Source organism: Stomoxys calcitrans, chromosome 4 (assembly GCF_963082655.1).
Source record: "Stomoxys calcitrans chromosome 4, idStoCalc2.1, whole genome shotgun sequence".
Lineage (NCBI taxonomy): Eukaryota > Metazoa > Arthropoda > Insecta > Diptera > Muscidae > Stomoxys > Stomoxys calcitrans.
Window position 1 is genome coordinate 1,791,639 of NC_081555.1, and position 24,569 is coordinate 1,816,207.

General features: G+C 38.0%; 4 protein-coding genes across 5 annotated transcripts in view; 3 read left to right on the forward strand and 1 right to left on the reverse strand.

The window, feature by feature from the left end:
- Positions 1 to 2,795, forward strand: part of LOC106091473 (serine/threonine-protein kinase minibrain) — a 77,420-nt gene extending 74,625 nt beyond the window's left edge. For both annotated transcript variants that reach the window (XM_013258001.2, XM_013258000.2), the window contains one exon: positions 1,174 to 2,795. In XM_013258001.2, coding sequence (XP_013113455.1) covers positions 1,174 to 2,084 — 911 coding nt within the window. In that variant the 3' untranslated portion in view covers positions 2,085 to 2,795. The remainder of the gene's footprint in view (positions 1 to 1,173) is intronic.
- Positions 2,796 to 5,917: 3,122 nt separating this feature from the next.
- LOC106091481 (cytoplasmic 60S subunit biogenesis factor ZNF622) lies at positions 5,918 to 7,441 on the reverse strand. The gene is made up of 2 exons (XM_013258019.2): positions 6,482 to 7,441; positions 5,918 to 6,420 (listed from the first exon to the last, which is right to left on the reverse strand). Exons 1-2 carry the CDS (start codon positions 7,319 to 7,321, stop codon positions 6,073 to 6,075), a joined length of 1,188 nt encoding a protein of 395 aa, XP_013113473.2. The 5' UTR covers positions 7,322 to 7,441; the 3' UTR covers positions 5,918 to 6,072.
- A 256-nt stretch (positions 7,442 to 7,697) lies between these two features.
- On the forward strand, positions 7,698 to 10,282 carry LOC106091480 (proline-, glutamic acid- and leucine-rich protein 1). Its single transcript, XM_013258018.2, has one exon. It carries the CDS (start codon positions 7,768 to 7,770, stop codon positions 10,174 to 10,176), a length of 2,409 nt encoding a protein of 802 aa, XP_013113472.2. The 5' UTR covers positions 7,698 to 7,767; the 3' UTR covers positions 10,177 to 10,282.
- Positions 10,283 to 13,091: 2,809 nt separating this feature from the next.
- LOC106091470 (uncharacterized) lies at positions 13,092 to 14,245 on the forward strand. The gene is made up of 2 exons (XM_013257998.2): positions 13,092 to 13,232; positions 13,301 to 14,245. The coding sequence occupies exons 1-2, from the start codon at positions 13,204 to 13,206 to the stop codon at positions 14,115 to 14,117; spliced, it is 846 nt and encodes a 281-aa protein (XP_013113452.2). The 5' UTR covers positions 13,092 to 13,203; the 3' UTR covers positions 14,118 to 14,245.
- Positions 14,246 to 24,569: the final 10,324 nt, after the last annotated feature.

Here is a 24,569-nt window from a genome sequence, read left to right on the forward strand (position 1 = left end):
GAAAAGGTATGTAGACTTTTCTGTGTCACAGTATGCCAGTTGTTGTAGTTAAAAGGTTTGGTTAGGTTAGAAAGAATCAACCAGCCATCTAATGGTCATTTTGATATCATATCGTATAATATTGGAGCGACAGACTGAAGCCAGTGAACCTAAGCGGATGCCGGGGCAAATGCTGTCTACGTGTCAACCTCATCTAATCTAATCCCAAAGGGAATTTAATTAATTGGTTTAAGCACTTTTCTCTGGTCAGTGCTTCTTCTTAGACGGAATATATTTTTTAGGCTCGACATTCGATATTGCTTGGGATGTCGTTTTGCGTTCGCTTGAATTAAGTTGATTAGTCTTTTTAGTAGCTATAACTAAAAATAAACCGATCTGAACCATTTACGAGACGGATGTCGAAAGCCTAACATAAGTCACTGTGTCAAATTTCTGTAAAATCGGGTTATAAATGCGCCTTTTATGGGGCCAAGAGTTAAAATCGAGATATCGGTCTATATGACAGCTATATCCAAATCTGGACCGATCTGGGCCAAATTGAAGAAGGATGTCGAAGGGCCTAACACAACTCACTGTCCCACATTTTAGCAAAATCGGACAATAAATGCGCCTTTTATGGACACAAGACCCTAAATCGGCGGATCGGTCTATATGGCAGCTATATCCAAATCTGGACCGATCTTGACACAATTGAGGGAGGATGCCGAAGGGTCTAACACAACTCACTGTCCTAATTTTCAGCGAAATCGGATAATAAATGTGGCTTTTATGTGCCTAAGATTCTAAATCGGCGGATCGGTCTATATGGGAGCTATACCAAGATACCCCCATCGTTTGGTGGTGGGTATAAAAACTTTATTGATTTAATACAATTTTATGAATGAAACATATCGACACATTCCACCAAATTACTTAATTGACTTAAGATCTCAATCTCTCATACATTTTTTTACAATGGCTTTTTCGTCCGTAGTAAGTATAGCTCCCATATTTTAGCAGAATCCATGTTGATGGTTTCCCAAGATTCGGCCCGGCCAAACTTAGCACGCTTTTACTTGTTTGTGTTCTCATTTTGAAAGGCAGAAACCCCTTCGCATAACCTATACTCTTTGTTCTTAATTGAGTAATAATTTCTTTTTGTATTTTTTTTTTTTTGTTTTTTCTCCTCTCAAGGTCTTTTAATGCATCCATCCACACAACAACCCAATAGCTTAAGTGGTGCAGCTTCTGGCCAATCGGGCAATTTTATACGTTCCCGAGGTATCAGTGGCAATGGCGGCTTAGGTGGGCCGCAAAGCTTTGATCAAAGCAGTTTGCTGATTAAATCATTGTACGAGCAGCAGCAGCAACAACAACAACTCCTCGCCGCTCAGCAATCGCTGGGCCTTCTATCACCTGCCAATAGTAGTAGTTGTAGTAGTACAACCCAAAATAGCAGCAACATCAACAATAGTCACCATCAATATCCACTGGCCATGGACTGTGATCCACCGGCGACTCAACAATCCATGGTACACTCATCGACGCAGCAACAGCCGCCGCCGCCACCACTGCCACATCATCACAACTATGCCCCCGCTTCGTTACCTTTAGATTTGGTACATCATCCGCTATCGGCGGCTGCCTCGCATTTAATGATGACCGATTCGAGTGTTATAACGGCTTCAGCAGCCGGACCTGCCTACTCATCTTGGTCCAGTTCAGGGCCCAGCAATCATGTCTTTGGCATGCCACCGCCCTCATCGGGTCACGTTGGTTCTCTCTCTGGTGTTGGTCTTCCCACATCCAGTATGGTGGTTGGCGGCGACATGGTGCAAACACCATTGCAAACCCATATGCAGCAACAGCAGCAGCATCATCAGAAGCTGCAACAGCAACAGATGCAACATTCGCAAAGGCGCACAGATTCACAGGCACGCATGATGCCGTCCGGCAGTTCCGCTAGCAATAGTTCGAATTCGGCTAGTGTTGGTCCAGGTGGTGGGGGTGGCGGCGGCGGTGGTAGCGCTTCCTCCACAAGCGGAAATGCCTCCTCTCCCATGGTGGGCGTTTGTGTTCAACAGAGTCCTGTAGTAATTCATTAGTTTCATGGAAACTTTAATAGTTAAGCATGCCTTCTAACTTTAAATATTTTTCTCCACTTTATTCTGTCGACTCTTTCTCCATTTGCTCTGTTGGGTTTCGCAGAGAAAAATTGTATATTTTCTACACTTCCCCCCAATTTCCAAAAAAAAAACACACAGCAGGAGAAGAAAGGTCTTCTTCCCAGTACGATCGCATATTTAATAATAAAATATATTATTGATAATTATTATTGAAAATATTTGTATTTAAACGTTAAAGCGTTACTTTGTCCATTTGTTTTGCCTTTTCTTAAATTGATTTCTTTTCAAATTAGGTTACATGATACACATACATATGCCTAATAACAGATCCATACGAATAAAAACACACATATATATGTATCCATATATACATACATACGTACATACACTTGATAAAGTTATTCGATAACAACTAAGGTGAAAACATATACACATTATTACTATTATGGTTTTACGAGAGTTACCCACAGCTGCTAGACAGACCCCCATACAATTTGGGTGGATAGACGCTTAGCCTGCGAAATTGAGATCTTCTTACACTCCCATGAAAGTGTATTCTACAACAGTTGCAACAGTTCCGTTGTGGAACAAAAACTATTACCCTTTCCTGATTCTTTAGAACGCGGTTTTTCAAATCCGTCCATTTGTATTGAACTTAATAATGGGGAAGAAGGTTGTGTTCTCCATATGAAACATTTCTATTACACTCAGCTTTCGATGGCTATTTTTTTAGTGACAGGCGCGCGGCCGTAATCTTCTAGCCTCTGAGTAGCTCTCCCAAATAATCAATGATGAACGATTTAAATCCAAGAATAACACAGATTTAATTTAACACCCACACACACACACACACACAACTAATACTTTATGCAAAGTGCTATTTTTAATTATTAATTACTAGTAATATGCAGAGTAAATTACATTAAACTTTATTTTTAAGTTTTAATTTAAATTTTAGTTTAAAGAACCTAAAAAAAAGAAGAAAGCGATAATAAAAATACAAATGACTCAATAGTTTATATTTCGATTTATAATAAACAACCACACTCTTTCATCAGTTCACATAAACACACACACACACACATACAAAAACAATAGTAAAATTTATCTTTTTTCCTAATTTATTTAATTTTTAGTTCAATTTTTGTTTGTATACATACACGTTCTTCCTCGCTTGGTTTTTTTTATTATTTTTAACAAGGAGTATATTAAAAAGAAAAACATACATACATACATACCCACAATACATATGAGAATTGTTCATTGCCGAAAACAATCTAGCGCTTGGAATACTTTTTACTCCAACCTGTTGAAAACATTGTTCTTTTTATTTTTTATTTGAAAGAATAATAAGCATTTTAAGTTTAAGGTGTATTTATAATTTTGATTTTACACACATTAAATAAAATTAAAATCGATCAAAAATTAGATAAAAATGTTTAAACATCTGATAGATCTTGATGATGTGCAAACACCAAGGTGGTAGTGTGCCTACGATTACCATTCAAGATTTAGATATGGTAAGTTTTATTGACTGATTGTGGATGACATGTGATAATTTTTGTCCATAAATGCTGAAATATAAACAGAGCACAGACCTTATAAAGATTCAGCAGTAATTTATTGGTCACTTGCGAATTGTAACCTAAATTCAATTATTTGTTTATTTTGCAATTATAAGCCACAAGTGGGTGATTAACAATCACAATATTCAGCATGTATAATAACTACTCCATCAATAAATAATTTAATTCTAATCTTTACCCTCCGACGACTGAGTCATCCGTTGCCCCTATACGAAGTTCACAGGGACCACCTTATAGTTTTTGTATGGAATTTTATATGAAAACTAATTTTTTTATTTTTTGATTTATTATTTACTAATTATACATGTATAATGAATGTTAGAAAAAACACTTTTTTATAAATAACATTATTAATTTTTTATGGGTTTTATATGAAAAAAACCTAAAAATATGTTGTGTAGATTGCCCCTCGTCCAACATATTCCCCCTTATTCCCGTTGCCGATAGCGTAGTCGAATGACGAAATTTTTACAAAATGGTATTATGGTTGTCGAAGACGAACATTCCTTTATATTTTTGGTATCACATAAGACGAATTCGACCGTCAAATTTGACAAAATCGATCGATATATCAGTAAATTGCATTCTAAACTTCATCGCGTCTGTTTGTCGATGTGTGTATGGAACTTACTTTTATATTATTTTTTTTTTTTATTTAACACAATATTTTTCAGTTATCAAGCTGTCGAAGGCGAATAAGTTAGATAATGCCATGAAATGTGAAATTCGCCATCGACTACGGCTGCTGTCGATTTTCGCCTTCGACAACGGGAATAAGGGTGATTATCAGTGCAGTTTTGTAGCATCGATGCATAAGTGTTGAATGCTCTGCACAAACTGGATTGTCACAGGAATGGCATTGCCGTGCGGTACTCAGAACGACATAGGCGACATGACAGTCTGTTCGTTCTAGAAGCAAACTCTTTCTGCCGATCTTGGTAATATCTAAAAAGAACAATATTATGTAGTTATTCTGCTTTTGAACATTATAATTGTTTTTTCTTATCACCGAATGCTTCCATTGCGTTCCGTATCCTTGGATATGGGGCTCGTTCCTCTATGCTTGGTAGTGCCAATTGTTTTGTCAGCATCAGTAGGGATGACAGCTATCTGTCACTTCTTTTTATTGGCTTTATCTCGTTGGCTGAAATAAATTCAGTTAATGGCTGGTACTATGTTCGTTCTTCACCATTGAAACCCCCTGTTTCGTTATTAAGGCTGGTACTACGTTCTATTTTGTGGAAAATTTCCGAAAATCGTTCTTTCGGTGGTTTGACAAGGTTACCACAGGTTATTTTTTGATTTTTTTTTTTTTGTTTCTTTGGCCAAAATGTTGCCATTTACATATAAAAAAAAAAATAATATGGCATCAATCAATTTATCAGCTGCTTACGAGCATTTGTACACACAAATGTGGGTCGTGCTGAAATTCATGCATGTTTTTGCAATTTCAACCAAAACCCACCCCCTCGTAATAAATATTTAATGAAACACAAACCATTTTAAAAAAAGACAAATTCAGCATTTATTTGTAAAAATAATTAGATTTTGTAGTATTTTCACTATTATAAGTTAAATAAGCGCAACTTTCCAAAAACTTGTGTCAGCTTCTTCCACTTTTATCCAAATAGATGGTCTCAGACCTTTTGGTCATTCCGTTGGTAACTCATCGAAAATATTGTTAATCGTATTGACGTTCTAAGTCGATTTAGCCATGCCCTTCCGTCTTTCTGTGGAAAGCGCGCTAATTTTTGCAGGAGTAAAGCTAGGCGCTTAAAAATTTTCACAAATACTTCTTTTTAGCGGAGGTCGGTTGGGATTGTAAATGGCCTAAATCGGTCCATATTTTGGTATAGCTGCCATATAAACCGATATCGGGTCTTGACTTCTTGAGCCTTTATAATGCGCAATTTTCATCCGATATAACTGAAATTTTGCGCGAAGTTTTTTGTTATGACTTCCAGCAACATTGCAAAGTATGGTCTAAATCGGTTAATAACCATATAAAGTTTCAGAAAAAAGTACAACATAGAATCAAAGGCTGAACTACAACTCTTGTTGAGAATTAAATTTGAATAAATCCAAACTTTTCATGATTCCTATTCGAAGGATATTGGGTTTTTAATAGAATGTTCAATACTAGATTAGCATGTTGTGTTGCATACTTTAAAATATAGTTTTAGAATATCCCTGAACAGAAAGTAATATTGAGTTAAAAAGTTTCAATTCAATTTCAAATTTCGTTTTCAATTTATTTTTTATAATATAATGCTTATAATAATCCGAAAAAAGATCTATTAAGAATGGTAATGTTTTTTTTTTTTTGGTTTATTAAAACGAAAATGTTCTAAAGCACATACATATATGAATTCCAGTTTTATTTAAAACATTACTTGAGCGCGATAATGCTTTTGGAATTTATTCGCTCGTACTCCCATTTTCATTTGCCATTTAGCTTGAACACGTTTCATTACATGAATGTCGTGGGCTTTACGAGCAGCAGCATTTTGTTCCGTCTTTGACCAACCCAAAGCTCTATATGTACTCAGAAGATGATGAAGTTTACTAGATTTTTTGGGAACCAATGCACGATTGGGATTCAAACGTTGCTTATAGTAACGTAATAAAGAACGGTGACCAATAGTGGCCCCAGAGGGCAACACCAGCTGATACTCATCACCATCCAATAGATCTGGGACAACTTCTTCGTCAATATCCATGCCCTCTTCCTAAAATAGAGAAAATCATTAATAATTATAATTGTACAAGGCCTGTCCATAATATAATTACATTGTCTGGATAACTTGAACTATAGTCATAATAATCCGCGTATTCGGCCAGAGCTAAGCCTTCGTGTAACATCTGACAGTGGCCTTTGTCAACCATATGTTTTCTGACTGCATCCAAAGAGTAAAAAGTTTTTCCTCTGTCGTTACACCATAAGCATATAAAGTACACTGCAACCTTTTCACCCAAGTAGTGTAATAAGCCTTCAATATCTGTGCAATACTCAACGTCGGGAATGAAAAAGGAATGTGCCTCGGACATGTGTTTTAAATTATCAACAAGATCCTCTGCTTCGTGTAAGCAAAATAAACAGTGGATTTCTTTTAGAGGATTTTCTGCTATTTCTTCCAGTTCATCAGAATCAACAACCTCTTCCTCGTCGTCCAAGTCCTCATAATCATCATCGTCATCTTCCTCTTCCATTCGATTGGCTTGCTGCAAGGCAAACTTGCCCTTACCTTGAGCAGCGGCGGCAATGGCGGGATGTGGACGCGGCTGGACAACAGATTTGGTGGTGACTTCCTTTTCTAAGCCATCCCTTTCGAATTTCACCAAATTTTCTTTGTGTTTCTTACTATGCAAGTGGTTGTCGTGAGCTTTGGTATTTCCAAACTGCTTGTGGCAGGCATTGCAGTACAAACTCGTTTGGCGTTCCTCATTGGCAGTGGCCTCCGCATTTCTCATTTGTATTACACGGCTCTGAAAGTCTTCTGCTGTCACTGGAGGAAGCTCCGCCACTCGTCGTTTAAGATTGTATCTATGCCAATCTGTCTTGTAGTGTTCTCTTTGAATATCCGCTGAAGCGAATTTCACACTACAATTAATGCACGTGAAATTGGACATTTTATCAATAAAATAACACAAGTTAGTGAATTTCACAATTATATTCCTGCAAAATCTTTCCAATACACGAATCACGTAGTAAACACGTTATTTGGTTGCTTGGTTGGTCTGTGAAAAAACATCTGTTCTCATATTAGAAAGTCTCATAACAAACCCTAACGATGCAACCCTGTGCGTTATAGAGGTGCATTGATACTGAGTAGAGAATTTTAATTCCTTGATGCCTTTGGAATGTGGAACTGCAAAATATACACACATATTTTATGGCGGAGTAAAAAATTAGTGTGTTGTGTTGCAATGTATTTTAAAAGGAAAAATTCATAAAATTGTGTGGATTAATAAATACAACGCTGGTCAACTTGCCTACCTTTTCAAAATGTACCTTGAGCACGTTTTTCAAGTTTTTGACTGTCCGTCTAGATTAAGATTTTTGTTAGATTTTCGAAATGGAAGGACTTTTATCCGTAATCCATGGAGTTTCTTCGGCAGATAGTAACTATTTCAACATTTACGTTGATGGTTTGGATGAGCAAGTCTCTGGCTTACAAGCAGATCAATTGAATGATGTCCAAAATATCAGCTCCCAACTGTCGAAGGCAACAACACGTCCATTGGGTTTAAGGCTTCTGAATAAATTTCTCGAGTATAGTTCTGCTGAAGTGTTCAACAAGACTGGTAACCTATGGACGTCCTTGGCTTTGAAGGCTTGTCACCCTCAAATGCAACCATCTGAATCTTCGTTGGCCTATGAGGTGCTGGGAAAGATTGCCTTTCATTCGCTTCAGACCCCAGAGTTGACCAAATCATTCGCAACAGGACATCTCTCAAAAGTTTATGAATCGCTAAACCACGTGCCAATAGAGTGCGCTGGACCGGCTCTACGTTGTGTAGAAACATGTTTGAAATTGTATCCGGCCTCCAGTGGCCCTTCAAGAAGAACAATTGAGAAATTTGTTGCCAGGTTCCATGACTCCCTTCAAGCAGATATCGTCATTTATAACGGCAAATGCTTACATCTTTTGCAACAAGTCAGTGGAGGCGAAATTCGGAGTTCCAGTCATAAATCGCAATGGAAGTCTTATCAAACACAATTGGTTGGCAGCATTCATGCAATATTCGATGACATGTTTGCAAATTGCAATGAAATGTGGGACGATAGTGTTGTACAGGAGCACCTTACCCTGGAGAAGCTGGAACTTTCAGATGAACCGGTCAATAGGGCTGCTCAGCTATATATAAGATACCACAATTTGATGCAATATCTTATTGTGGCCCTTAAAGAGCCATTTCCAGTGGAGAAACCTATTCTGCCCAAAATGCTGTTGGGACTTATCAATCGTGGTTTGAGCGTTACTTGCAACCTTTTACACCAAAATCCCATAACTGATAATATAGCTATTGCGTTGCTAATGCCAAAAGTACATATCGACCTTTTACACTTGTTGGATTCTCTTGTATCAGTTTTGCGAGGCCACCTACTGCCTTACTACAATTTGATATTGGCATTATTAATGGACATTATGAAGTCTACCAGCTGCTCGGAAAACAACGGCAACCAAAAACCATTTGGTTTGCTTCGAGGAAAAATTTACGAAAGTATTTCGCTGTGGTGCCGAATACAAAGTAGCGCCAGCCGTTGCGATGTGATTGCCGAGTATTTGATCAATGAAATACTGGCCGATATTATACCAGAACAAAATGAACTAACACTGCAAGTGTGTGCTGGAGCTGGTAAACATATGTCCAAAAAAATGAAACGTCAATTGCACAAAGCCCAGAATGAACGCTCAAAAATATCCAAACCGGCAATTAAGGCAGCAAAGCACACCATGAAGGCTCAAAAAGAAGACCGACAGCAAATGGTCTGCACCTCTGCACTTCGTTGTCTTCAAGAGATGTTGCTTTCAGTAGCTTCATTCCTCAAGCCCACAAAAATAAAGCTGCTACAAACGACGCTTTTGCAGATTTGTGGAAATTTCTATGAATTGCCTCTTGACTCGTGTCATTTGTACAACAATGCACGATGCCGCCTGGAATGTTTTAATGTTGTCTATGTTATGGTAACTACACCGCATCATTTATCTCCGCCCCCCATGGACCTTGTACTGATGCTTTTAAACAATGCTTGCTGTCGTGATGGAAACATAGGAGTACGTAACCATTGTAAGGAAGTCATACAAAATCTTGAAAAGTTGATTCACCCACAAAAAGAATCTTTGGTATTTCCTGTTGATGGTCGAGATATACGCAACGCCTTTATAATGTTGGGTCAAGAACGATTATTAGGTGATCCTATGGTGTCAGCATTGAACAAAGACGAGAGTGATGATGAAAACCAGTATGATAAGCACTTGACAAATGAAGACAAAACGAGCAATGATGAAGTGCAGTTAATCGAAGAAATAGATGATCACGTTGAAAATGAAGATATTGTTGAGTTAATGGAACATGAAAGTGATGAGGAGGATGTTCAATTGATTGGACCAGGTGACGATGAGGATTGTAAAATAGTATCACCTAGTTCCAATGGCGATGCAATTGAGAATGTAAACTACGATCAGGACGATGATGACTGCAGAATAGTATCACTCACTGCAAATTATGATCAAGGGCGTGAAAATCAAAAATCCCCTGATATAGTACTACGCGTCGATGATTGTGATAGCCCCATGGTTCAACAAGAAGAGGATGTTGAATCCAATGATGAAGTTTCCAGTCCTAAAAAATCGCGTATTGAAAACGAAATCGACAAGGAAGAGGAAAACGGAAAGAAGCATCTTGACGAAAGTCTTAATATGGACGATGATCAACTATTGGAAGATATAGCTGCGTCTTTTGTGGATGATTTAGCATAGGCTAAAGAGAGACAAGAGACAAAAGTAGCCAAACCGTTTCTTCCAAAATATTGTCCTTGTTTTTATTATAAGACTAATTCATATTAAATAAATATATAAATAATAATTCATTTATTTAAGGGATCGTTGGGCAACCGTGTAGAATTAAAATGGTAATAAAACATGAAGTTCGTAATTATACGCTACACCACCACTGTGGTAAAGGAATAGAGATAGACCCATTGATAAGTATATCGATCGAAACAGAATCACTTTCCGATTCGATTTAGCTATGTTCGTCTGTATTTCTGTCTATGGTAATTTGTGCAGGTCGCAATTTTCGTCCGATCGTCTTAAAATTTAGTACTGGCATGTTTTTCGACCTAGAGACGAAACCTATTGAAATTGAAAAACTCGGCTCATATTTGAATATAGCCCCCATATATATGTTTTTCCGATTTGGACTTATATTGCAATAATAATGCAATAACCAAATGGTTCAGCGATTCTATCGAAATTTGTCAGGAAGGATTTTCTCTTCACTCTCGACACTGGTGAATTTCACAGAAATCGGTTCAAACTTTTGGCAAATTTGTAAAAATTTTGTCATTTGTCAACCATAGTTATTACAGTTTGAACATATTTGCTAAAAAATTGTTTCGGACCCGTCTTAAAACATCCGTCGAGGTTCATAAAAATTGGTTCAGAATTAGATATAGCTCCCACTTTGTACTTATAGGGAAGGTGTAGGGTATTATACAGTCGGCATATCCCAACTTTTGCCTTTCCTTACTGGATTTTTTTTTTTAAATTGATATTGCACAAAATAATAGAGGTGTTTTATTTACCCGTTAAGTAGATTTTCTCGCTTAGTTTATATGAAGAAAAATCCTATCCTCGTTTAGCAAATGGCTAATCTTATCGCCGTTTATTAAAAGATATTAATCGTTCTGAATTGGCATAATTGCTTAGGATTTTAATAAAATCACATTTATGGCATTTACATTTATTTAAAATTGAAAATGACTTTGTTTGTTTTGTTGATATTTGATTATTTCGGATGTGGTGTCACTGCTGTCAACGTTAAAGAATACATCATTTATCGGGAAGAGCGTTTTATTTATCCATAAGCTAGCGAATCCGCTAGACTGGTAAATAAAACACGGCAAATAATAAGTTAAGGAAATAAGCACAAGTTACTTTGAGGAAATAAACTTAAATTCACAATGGGCGTTACGATACGTAGTTCTTAATCCACTAATTCATCTTAATTTGAAAAGATGCATGGATTGGTAGCCCTGCTTGACATAACTGTAAATTGCGGCAATTAAAGTACATGTGCGTGCCTTTAACATTCGAATTCGAAAGAAACCAAGAAACCATAGAAATTGCTTCAAAATGTGATCACCTTATCGCTTTCACCTCCCAGGTATGTTTTTTTCTTTTTAATTAACCTATTGTAGATGTGTGTTTGTGGACAATCATGCCATATCAACCATGGTCATATTGTTAAAGGCATGATAAAAGTGGTTAATTACCATTGATTGTTGTTTGTGTGCCTGAAGCGACCTGTATTTGGATTGGTGGCACACTAGTTTGTTAAGTTTAGTCGTGTGAACTCCTGGTAGTGTCCCATCTTTATATTAAATGCATTCGTGTACTCAAAAATTTACACGAATTTTTATTGGAAGTCGTTGGCGTGTTTTATACGCTAATAAGAGAGCGCGCGAGAGAGAGAGAGAGCAAATTTTAACCAGCATCGCCGTTTTGGACGTTCCGTTTGCAACACATGGAAATATCCATTTGCGACCCTACAAAATGTTTGCCCATATTCTTGATCGTGGTAAATTCGAATGCCCATATTCACAAAACTAAAAGTAGGGTTATTTGACAGATTTCATTTATAGAACTGTCAAATAAACTAACTGTGAAACTGTTTTACGTTTTGTGAATACCGGTGTAAGACGACCTAACAATACTATATGGTACTACGTTCGCGATATATTTCGCCGATGACTTTTTTAGATAATAGATTTTATGGCAAAAACATCGATGATTTCATTCAGTAGGACGTTCCCTCGTTACATATGATAAAAGTTTAATAAAATTGTTATTATATCATTGATATGTGTTTGAAAATAGTAATCAACAAATATAGTACCAGCCTAAATTTAGAACAATGAGTTGCAATAGGACCCCAGATATTCGGAGCGAATATGGTCAATATCGAACTATCTTTAAATGTAGCTGCCATATAAAATGATCTGCTTGATCATTTGAGGTTCTGAGCCCATAGAAGTCGAAATTGGCAAAGTATTGTGTAGTGAGTAGTTTCATCCTCGATAGAGACCAATATTCCGGAAAAAAACTCTTTTGTTCACAAATGTTAACAAAATTTGGATAAAATTGTGGTATACAAAGTTCTGGGCGTGCGGTTATATTTTCGTATATATTAACTAAATAATAACTGTTAAAAGAAGATTGCGTGTATTTTACAATTTTGGTAGGCTGGGAAGAAATATAGTAGGTTTTTTGAAATATTTTGCCAGAAAATAGTTTTTGGCAGTGCCAACGCTGTTCAGAACCTGCAAATTTCTGCTGGGAGTTTTATTTGCCAGCAGAAATTTGCGACTTTGAAAGATGTTTTATGAAGGTCAGCTGTTTTATGAAAACCAGTTATTTTGTGAGAATACATATTTCTTTCATAATAATTGAGTTTTTAACAAGAGTTAAAGCAGCAAATACTCTGGTACAGAAAATTTACCAAGTGTAATGGTAAGTTTACTCTGTTATTCTACAATTTTTTTTTGAAGTTTTTCGTGTACTTTTGCTGGCAAATTTTTAAAGAGAAAAAATGGCTCTACTCCCCCTGAATTTTTTGCTGGGAAGTACTCGTACAGACCTATACTTATATATTTCCAATAGGACTGGCAACACCGCTTTGCATTTTGAACATCTGTTCGCTCTTGTGTTGCCTGTGGCAATAATCAAAGCCCGTTGCTTCCTGAAAAATACTCCTAGTTACGGCCATATAAAACGCAATCAATTATGGAAAGCAAGGACAATCGATCTAAGGAGTAAGTAGTATAGTAAGCTTCAACATTTGGCACAAGGCTTTAACACTAGTCGTTATTTCTTTGTAAAGCAAACGTCATAAAATGAAAAGCCATTACCGAAATAAGAGCAAATATTGTAAAACATCGTCAAGCTCTGGCCCGGAACCAATTAGAGGCTATGTGGATGTTGTTGATTCTAGCGATGAACGATTTGTGGATCGAAATGAGTGGATAAAAGGACGAGCACAAAAGGTAACATCACAAGTTGGATATAATCACGACTTGGTCGATTTGAACATAGAAGATGAAGAGAATGAACAAATGAGGGCTGGGGATTTTAAACTTATGACTCAACTTCCCATGTCATCGGGAGGACACTTTAAGTTCTCATCGGAGAAACAATGGGAGCAGGCAGAGAATGAGTCCTTTTTGGACAACACCGAAGCCAGCGAATACTTTACATTGAATCTCAAATTGATTAATGTGGGCCTGCAAACCATTCCCTTCTACAAACGCATGGATTTCTCATCCTCTATGTTTACTAATGATCAGCTTAACACTATGGAAAAGTCAGCAGAGCTGGCCGAGAAAACCTATCAAAATGTTTTGAAAGAGCACATTGAAAATCCACGAATAAAAATCAATTCTGCCAGCCGTAAAACCAATTCCGCCAAAAGTCAAAAATCCCAAGCATCAAATGCAAAGAAGCCGTCCACTGAAACTCCTGACGAATTGGATGAATTACTAAATATTACCACGGATCAAATGTCTAAGGCTAGTATGCAGTCGGGACGTAATACTCCTGCGGCTGCGAATCCACCGGCGACACCGGGAAATAATTCTACAGCACCAGCAGACAACAAAGATGACATACAACAATGGTTGGACAATGTTTTGGATGAATGAAGGATTTGCATTTACATAACCGTGCATAGACTAAGCAAGAATATTTTTTTCACGCCATAGAAACCATATGCTTTAAGCTTGTAGAACAAGAATTTTACATATGAATATTAAAAAAATACTGCAAGGAAGTTATAATAAAAAGATTTTTGATAAAGAAAAATGACTTGCCCGGAAAGCGCATAGGTTTAAATTGAAGCGAGATTACATTATGCACCTTTCTCACTTACCGATGAGTGAAATATTTCTAGCAGTTTTAGATTATAGCAAGCTTGGCTCAGTTCCGACGAAACTATGCAATATATTTGTGTAAATTACTATTGCTGATATTGAATATTTTTGACATTTTTGCTTTCATTATTCAGCACAAAATCTACAACGGGTTTCAACCAAGCTGTTTTTTTTTTAATTTTATTTCAATATTTTCTTCGAATATGTTTTTTTACCATTTTAATTTTTTTCTTTTAAAATTTTTTTTTATTTTATTTTGATACAATTGAATTCTTAGGAAAATAACATTCTAAAAAGCATTCCAGAAAGGAAAAGGGATTAACTCAATGATGTCGCCAGCATTTAGGTGAAACATATTTCAATTTTTGTTTAGATTGAACAACAGGCGTTCAGTGCTGTAGGTGAATGTATAAACAAATCCAGCACGAGCAACATCTTTATATCTTGTCACGGGATAGCTAAGAGAATCACACATGCTGGAATATTGGGGCCCGGTCTGTGTGCAAACATTGCGGATAGTGGAATGCTCCACTCAGAGAAGCTACAACGGCAGTCGCGGGCAATCAGCGGTATCGAGCGGAGAGTCTCAGTGAGAGGTCGGGCGACACCGTCTCTTGCATAAATACTGAGTGCCTATGATGCTCGATATGACAAGGCGAGTTATAGGTGCCTTTAAATAAGAGGTGTCGCACTGCGGCATGCCGTTCGGTCTCGGCTATAAAAAGAAGGCCCCTTATCATTGAGCTTAAACTTGAATCGGACATCACTTATTGATATGAGAAAAGTTTGTACTTAGACCTTAATGACATATTCATGGGAACATTTGCATTTTGTATATATGCATAACTGAGGGGATAATGGTATAAGTGAGGTAATTGGTTAGGAAATGCTTACCTCCGAAGATGTCAATTGGGGATATTTGGTAGTCAAAGTTTTAGTATACAAATATTAGGTTAAATACATGTGGCGGTGGATTAAAGTTTTTTTTAATTTAAGCCCAGATCAAAGCCCAGATCATCGTGATTGGTTGGTTTGCCAAGCTCAATAGATATACCCAATAGTTTTTACGATCTGCATATAAACTAGGCCAGCTTCTAAACATTTTACAAATAATATATGGTGATACGTATCCAATATCGGGCAATTTTCCTTGATGATATGTATTTTAAAAATAAAACTTCATCATTTTTTTAAGATCAGGGTTATTTTTAAATGTCGGGGTACATAGAACAATCAAAAATTTTACTCTAAAAATCTGTTCTATTCTATTTGGAACACTTTTAACCAACGTCATACAAGACAAATCTTTAAATGACCTGATTTTTTTCTTGTGTGGTTTCTTAGAAAATATTCATATACTACTTGCATTCAACCAATTATAAAGCGAATCCTTGGCAAGTTGATGGGGGGGAATTCTTTTGCCGGCGTTCTCAGCGAGTAGTAATTAAAAATAAAATGTACAACTTATGATACTTATGCAACAAGAAAAAGAACACAAGAAGAACATAATGGTAAAGTTGATAATCTTTTCATGTGAATGCATAATTAAAATTTATTAAAATAAAACTTGTGCCACACTCGTCCTCCAATGGAGAAAAAGTGCAACGCCAGCACAGGAGTAAAGGAGCAGTAGCAATAGCTGCCACGACCCAACAACTTTATAAGAAACGATGGGGGGGCAAAAAAGGTTATTTAAATTCAAAAAGTACATGGGTGGATGGAGAGATGGTAAAGCTTATGAGCCTCGTTGCACCCACAGCCCTACAGAAGATTTTAGCTCGTTAGTGATGAAACATTTTGCTCATTTCTCTTGTATTTCTATGTGAAAACAAGGCATGGAAATGCGAACAAAACACAAAATGTACACAAATCTTGCATAGATTTACATAAATATGTGTATTTTATCTATTTTTGTTGCCGCTGTTGTCGTCGTCGTCGTTGTTGTTAACAAATAGCGAAATATGATGAAGGCATAATGAGAGGACGCGATTTCTGAAATTTCGTTGCATACTAAGGTATGTGTCAAGATGCACTTTTAATTCACAAGAATTTGCTTTTACCTGAAATTCCGTTTGAATAATCACTTTGGCTTTTTGTTCTGAAAAGATAATGAGGTGGTGTATGTGGGAGATCGTCACATGATGTTTCAATAAGGCTTTCTTGGAATTTGTTTGAACGGTTTAAGGGTTCATGTACACTTGTAAGAATTTTTCATTTGCTCTAGACTTTCCACTAACAAAGATTGAGTGGGTTCATAAAACTAGAACTAGAAGCGAGCTCGGAATACAAATGCGGAGGGCGTTGATTCGATTTCCACTGTAAGCTTTGTGGAAATCGCTATCACAATGGATAAAATTTATATGAGTGTGTCCGATTTTAGACCATCACTATAACCTAATCTACGAAATCGAATTCTTGTATAAACTTCAATTGGGAATTTTTTTTAAACTTCATCATATCATAATGGCAAGCTCTACTAACTGATTTCGCAAAACAATTCCACTGTGCAGAAATTCTTTACCTCTTTGTTTTTTGTATTCATGTATGAACTGCAATAGGTTAGTCTTTTTGATTCGTGTATACTCTTATTATGTTGTAATTAAAAATAATGATAACATTTACAAAAGGTGATAAGAAACCCCGTTGGTTTTTTTTTATGAAAAGAACACTTCTCTAAACTTTTTTCATTATTATATTTTAAAGAAGTATTAATTCGAACGATATGCTTAACAGCCTTAAACAAAAATCCACGATTTCACATTTAGAGTTAACGAACCCAAAAGTTGCAATAGGTTCACATGACATAAATAGAAACAAAGGAAGCAAGCTGAGTACTAATAAAACGTACACCCCCAGAAAACATCAATCACGACGTGGACAAAGGTGTAGTGACATACAAATGTAAATCTATGCAAAAAAATTGTGGATAAAATTAAAAGACAAGATTGAACCACTATATACCACGGCCTCGACGCAATCCGAGTTAAAGACGTGGGCTATGAATGCGTATGCAACCCTGTGAAATAGCGAGACGGTTGGTAGGACAGCGAAAATCCTATGGGGGGATGCAGATCTGGAGAAGACGAGGCTATTACCGAAAGGAAGTAATAAGAAGGTCAGTATAGCTATTGCTATCATAACGGGACACGTAGTCCTAAGAGCTCACTTATGTAAAAACGGTGCGGCAAGTGATAGCATGTGTGCAGCATGCGGGGAAGATGATGAGACGTTGGAGCATTTCCTTTGTCATTGCCCGGCTTTCACGTCTAACAGATATCGGCATTCGAAATAGCCTTGTCTGTCCGTCCGTCTGTCGAAATCAAGATAGCAGTCGAACGCGTAAAGCTAGCCTCTTGAAATTTTGCACAGATACTTCATATTGAATATTGGCCACCGTAGCTCAGAGGTTATCATGTCCGCCTATGACGCTAAACGCCTCGGTTCGAATCCTGGCGAGACCATCAGAAAAAATTTTCAGTGGTGGTTTTCCCCTCCTAATGCTGGCAACATTTGTGAGGTACTATGCCATGTTAAACTTCTCTCCAAAGAGGTGTCGCACTGCGGCACGCCGTTCGGACTCGGCTATAAAAAGGAGGCCCCTTATCATTGAGCTTAAAAACTTGAATCGGACTGCACTCATTGATATGTGAGAAGTTTGCCCCTGTTCCTGAATGGAATATTCATGGGCAAAATTTGCAATTTTACTTAATATTGATTTAGGTCGTTGGGAATTGCAAATCGGCCATTTTGTTTCAGATTTGGATAGGGCTCGCATATAAACCGTTCTCCCGATTTGACTTCTTGAGCCCCTGGAAGCCGCAATTTTTTCCGAATTGGCTGAAATTTTGCACGTTTTGTTCTGTTATGACCTCCAGCAGCTGTGCCAAATACGGTCCAAATCGATATATAAGCTGGCATAGCTCCCTTATAAACCGATCTCCCGATTTGATTTTTGAGCACCTGTAAGCCGAAATTTTCATCTGATTTGGCTGAAATTGAGCATGTAGTGTTTTGTCATGACTTCCAATAACTGTGCCAAGTACGATCCAAATCGGTGTATAACCTGATATAGCTCCCATATAAACCGATCTCTCGATTTGACTTCTTGAGCCCCTGAAAGCCTCAAATTTTGTCTGATTTGGCTGAAATGTTGCACATAGTATTCTGTTATGACTTCCAACAGCTGTGCTAAATGCGCTCCAAATCGGTATATAACCTGATATAGCTCCCATATAAACCGATCTCCCGATTTGACTTCTTGAGCTCTTGAGCCCCTGGAAATTGCAATTTTTGTCCGATTTGATTGAAATTTTGCGCATAGTGTTTTGTTATGACTTCCAAAAACTGCGTTAATTAAGTACCAAATCGGTCTATAACCTGATATAGCCCCATATAAACTGATCTCGCGATTTGACTTCTTGAGCCCCGGGAAGCCTCAATTTTTGTCTGATTTGGCTGACATTTGTGTTCTGTTAGGACTTCCAGCAACTGTGTCAAGTACGCTCCAAATCGGTTCATAACCTGACATAGCTCCCATATAAACCGATCTCCCGATTTCACTTCTTGAGCCCTTACAAGCCGCAATTTTTGTCCGATTTGACTGAATTTTCCATGAGGTGTTCTGTTATAACTTTCAACAACTGTGCCAAATACGGTCCAAATGAGTCTATAACCTGATATAACTACCATATAAACCGATCTCCCGATTTGACATCTTAAGCCCCTGAAAGCCGCCATTTTCGATCGATTTCGTTAAAATGTTGGCGATCGTTCCATTACGACTTCCAACAACTGTGCCAAGTATGGTCCAAAAAACCATAAAATTATGCACTGGCCATTTTAAGGAATTTAAAAGATCCATTCAACGGACCACAACTGCATGAAACATTATAGGTTTGGCTACTGTTATATCTGTTTTGCCTGTTTTTTGTTTGTTTTGCCTGTGTCTAGCGCCACATTTTGTTTTGACATTTTTCGCTTCAGGAATATAATTTCCATTCCTTTTAAGATTATATCCTATATCGTAGTGAAAACCACTACATCTATCTTGGTGAATTTCTTATTTTATCCTTATCTCTAGTTCATTTCATCGTAGTATGTAAAACCCCCACTATACGATAGGGGGCATACTAATTTTGTCATTCCGTTTGTAACACCTCGAAATATTCATCTAAGATTCCATAAAGTTTATACATTCTTAATCGTCATGACATTTTAAGTCGATCTAGTGATGTCCGTCAATCTGTCTGTCGAAAGCACGCTAACTTTCGAAGGCGCTTGAAATTTTGCAAGAGTAAATGGAATCCCATATAAATGGGCCAAATCGGTCCATGTTTTAATATAGCTGCATATAAACCGATCTCCGGATTTGACTTCTTGAGCTTCTGGAGGGCGCAATTCTTATCCTATTTGGCTGAAATAACTGTGCCAAATATGGTCTAAGCTTGTTTGAACTTTTGAGTGGAGCGGACGTTTATTCGACGTTTATTTCGTTGTAGGCGTAAATCCGTGCAAGACAAGTAGAGTGGCACCTGTATTCTTGGAAGGAGAGTATGTTCTAATTTGGGTTTTTAGGTGTTTTGCTTAAGTGGAAATTGAACTTCAAATCCAACTTTTTGGAAAGCGCACAAAAGTCAACTCTTGCCCTATACACCTTTAAGAGAGCTATTGGCAAAAGTTAGGGGGCATGAAAGCCAACTTCTGCCCTATACACCTGTAAGAGAGCTATTGGCAAAAGTTAGGGGGTTTAAATCGCGTGTCATGCACTGGGTATAGACCTATAATGCTATGTGGTTTTGTGGTCGGGTGGACGGCGCTTCAAAAGTCCACCTACTGTTTAATAGTCAACCGAATCCAAAGGATGGCTTCTTTGTGCATAACAGCCGCACTGAAGACGACACCATCTGATACACTTAATGCGAAACCTAACGCCTCCGGATATCTTGACTAGATAAATTGCTACGACCGTAGTTGTGAGGCTAATGGGGCTTTTCGTTTGGTCATACGCCGCCTACGGACACTGTGTTGTCCTTGGTACAATGTCCAATATCTCAGGCAGTGTGGATGGGACCCATAGACTTCTATATGGGTGGGCTTCGGGGAACTTGTAGTGGTCATATCGAGAAGGTTACCCGACCACTGCAGTGTGATATCTTTGCAATTAAAAAAGTGGTGGAATGGCTAAGATTTAATGTCATAACGACGATTGGTATAAAAATCTTTTCAGGCAGCCATTAAATTCCTGTAGAATGTATTTCTGAACTCAAAATCCGCTCTCGTCTGTAGCAGATCTCTCAACGAGATGGCTGAATAGTTAAAAATTCACTTGTTCTGGGTGCCGGGCCACAGAGTTATTCCAGAAAATTGTACAGTGGATGAGCTTACGAGACCAGGAACTATCTTACACATTCCAAGGAAACTTAAATTTGTGGGTATGCCTCTAGCGACATGTAAGCTAAGTTTTCAGGATCTGGCTCGAAGGGCAACGAATGATATATGGTTACAAAGCGAGTTGTGGGCATTGCAAAATTATGTGGCCTGATCTAGACTTGAAGAGGTCTACCGCTTTACTGTCGCTGGCTAAAACGTTCCTTTGGTCTCAGCCATTGCGTCCGTCATGACAAGTCACTGTCTGATCGGAAAACATACAGACAGACTGAAGGTTGCCAGCAACGACTTTTGCCGGAGCTGCGAGGACCTTGAGGAAGAAGAGACTATAGAACATCTGCTGTGTGTGTCCCGCATTGGCAGTCAGAAGCAGTTCCACTTCAGGTTCTCATTGCTTTGAGAAGTTGTCTGATTTAGCGAATGTGAAAATTCGCAAGTTGTTGAGCTTTTTAAAGCGATCTGGATGATTCAACGCTAGAAACCAGAAGGCATCTTCTGAGTCTGATGGCAGACTGTCATTTAAACCTAACCTAACCGTGGTCTAAATCAGTCTATAACCTGATATAGTTGCCATTTAAGCCGATCTCCCGATTTGACTTCTTGAACCTTTAGAGGGCGTAATTCATATCAAATTTGGCTGAAAATTTGCACATTTTGTTTTGGTATAACTTCCAACAACTCTGCCAAGTATGGTCTAAATCGGTTCATAACCTGATATGGCTGCCATATAAACCGATCTCCTTATTTGACTTTCTGAGCCTCTAGAGGGCGCATTTAATTCTCGATTTGTCTGTAATTTTGAAGTTGGTATTTTTCTATGGCTTTTAAGAGCCCTGAAAAGTGCGGTCCATATCAGTCAAAAACTTGTTACAGCTCATGTATATAAGAAGAAGTCATTGAAAATGAGATCCATTGAGGAGGGTATACAAGATTCGGCCCGGTCAAACTTAGCACATTTTTACTTATTTATATATTTGTGGGGAATTGTTGACAAAGTTTTAAGCTTAAATGACTTTAGATAACCTTGGTGCCTGAGCATCCCATGAATACAGTTAGCAATATATAATTTTAACAGGGGATTAACTCCCTAAAACTGTTTGCTGTTTTTGTCTATATTTTATAGGCAAGTTGTTAGCTTTAATTTTTTGAAGTTTTGCATGTTTTTCTCAACGAATTCCAGCTACCTCTGCTGTAAAAATCATATCATGACTCCTTTGTGCACTTTTTTATCACAACATCATTCAAGGATTTGCATAACAATCGAATGTTATCTGATGGACAATATCCTTTCAACTGTATATTGTCTATTATTCACCATTCTGTATAACAATTACTAGCATTCACAGCTAATTAAACTTCAAAAAAAAAATTGTTATTTATTCCAGCTCTACTTCTCCCTCGCTGCACAACAACCCCAATACAAATTCCCATCATAATTCAACAGAAATTTGTCAAACTCGTTATTCTGAGCAAGGGCGCAAAAATTCCCACTCCTGCCGCCACTAAATCACTTGTTGTAGTTGATTATTTAGATTTTAGGTCCGAGATTAGCATGAAATCCATTAAACTTTTGCTGGCGGTGATGTAAAAATAAAAACCGAACCCAAAATGATTATGATTCAGACTCTTCTCATTCAGCACGACTGTGGTTCGACCTTTGTTATGATGGTGGTGGTGGTGGTGGTGGTAGTTTCGAAAATTCGTACAAATTGGCGGATTTCTCCTTTTTGTAGCCCGTTGTTATTCTTGTTGTTGAAAAGTCAACAACTTCCCTTTTATTTGACACTTGGGCTGGCTTCTGCCCTATGCCGAAGTGTTTGCGTTACATTTGCCAAGTGGCATTTTGTTATTGTTGTGTGACACAATTTAAATAATTTGCGGTTGCAAACATCATGAATCGCTTGTTGCCCTTGAGTTGTGGTGGCAGTTTTCAATTATCCGAAATGATACACCCTCATCTTGGGCTCGCTACTGTTACCCACCGCACTTGTTTGGCCTTTCATGTTGGCACTCTGTTGTGATTATTGCTAATTTGTGTGATTTCCATTTCATTTACTTTGCATAATATGTCCTAATTACAGATAAAGCAACAAATAATTGTTAAATTGTAGATGGAAATCAACAAATGATAACAGCCCTTTATTCTCTAAAGGACATCAAGCCATGTCGAATGATTTCCAAACATTGGGAGTTCTCAAATATTACTATAGTGATTTTTGTTTGTCGGGGGATATAATCTATGTGAAATCTATGCCTGTGGGTAAAATGCTTATAATTTTTTATTGGTTTGAAAAACAGATTCTGCGAGGGTGGATCTATAAGTACCTTAGTTGGAAAACAGGTGGCTTTGCCGGAGGATGTTGGTATTACCTTTATGTACTGTCTCATTTTCTTATCATGTAACAGTAAATAAGATTAGTTTTCATGGGCAACGTAGTTTACGCGAAGATCTGTTTAGTGGCCCATTGTCATACCCCGGTGAGTCCCCAGAGACGAGAGAAAAAGAGGGGAAAGAGCAAACACCTATTCAATACTACTAGGGTGGATCTACGCACAAGGGCCAAAAAACACTCACTAAACTTTTTTTTTTTACCAATTTAAAACAATATTTTGAGCATTTCGTTAAAACCGGAGGCTCGATTTTAACTTAAGACGCAAGATTACTGTGCAAAAACTCTTAGAACGATCGGCCCTAACATCCACATGCCTGTGTATCCCTCGGAGGAGGACTGGCACCCACGTAAGTGTTCATTTTGTGTGTATGCCAACCAGTAACTCTGAAAGTCCACAAACAAATATCAGCATGAAGGTTGTTATCTTGTCGATAGTGTCTGGACTTGCCCGGACTTGGTCTGAGAAGACCTATCAGAGATGCGTTTGCATCGCCTCCATGAGCTAGGAGTTAAATCTAAAATTCTATACATTCCGCCAAAGACTTCGACTTAACCGTATTCAAGACCACGACCGCTGCCATACCGTTAACATTAACTATGAGTTTAGAGGATGGTAGGTCAATTCCGAGAATTTTGATAGCTGTTATCGTCATTGCACAGATCTTATTCTAAAAGATCGAAAACATGCCAACAGTCTCAACGACATCAATTATATCGGAGTAGGCTCTTAATCCGGTCCCTGTCTCCAACTTGGAGCCATCGGTGAAGTCACGTTGCCACAGACCCAAAGCTGGCCAGAGATTACCACCTCCACACGCAATTATGCAATATCCATTCTTTCTTTTCTGTTTTAACTTCTCCGAATTTTACTTGTCCGAGCAGTTGTTATGATCAATCCCGGATCATACGCCTGTACTGAATGTTTCGGGCAGATACGCTCATCATCGGTCAAATGTACCATATGCAATGGCTTTTCCACTATAAAAGGAGTATCAATTGTTCGGAACTTCCTAGAGCTAGAGCTTGTCTAGATCAGCGACAAAATTACCACATCACCACCTCACATCAATAACAGAGTGCAGAGACACCAGGATAAGACAACTCACCCGAAGCCCCAACAACAGTCCCCGCCGGCACCCGTGCGAAAAGGATATAACATCTGCTCAGTCAGTCTGTCACAGTCACATCCGCTCAACGTCAGCAAAGTGAAATTGATGTAACCGATGGAGCCACATTAGGAAAGACAATAATTGTTCAGGCCTCAACAGCAAGAATGACTAGCATAGACAGTGAAAGGCCTCCTGCTGATCGAATCAGACAGCTCTAGCTTAGTTACCCTCACCACTATCTCTAAGTTAAACTAAGTGACGTGCGACTTCAAAATCAGCAGTCACCCAGCCCACGCGTCGGGTATATCAACCGCAGGCAACAAACATCTAGCCTG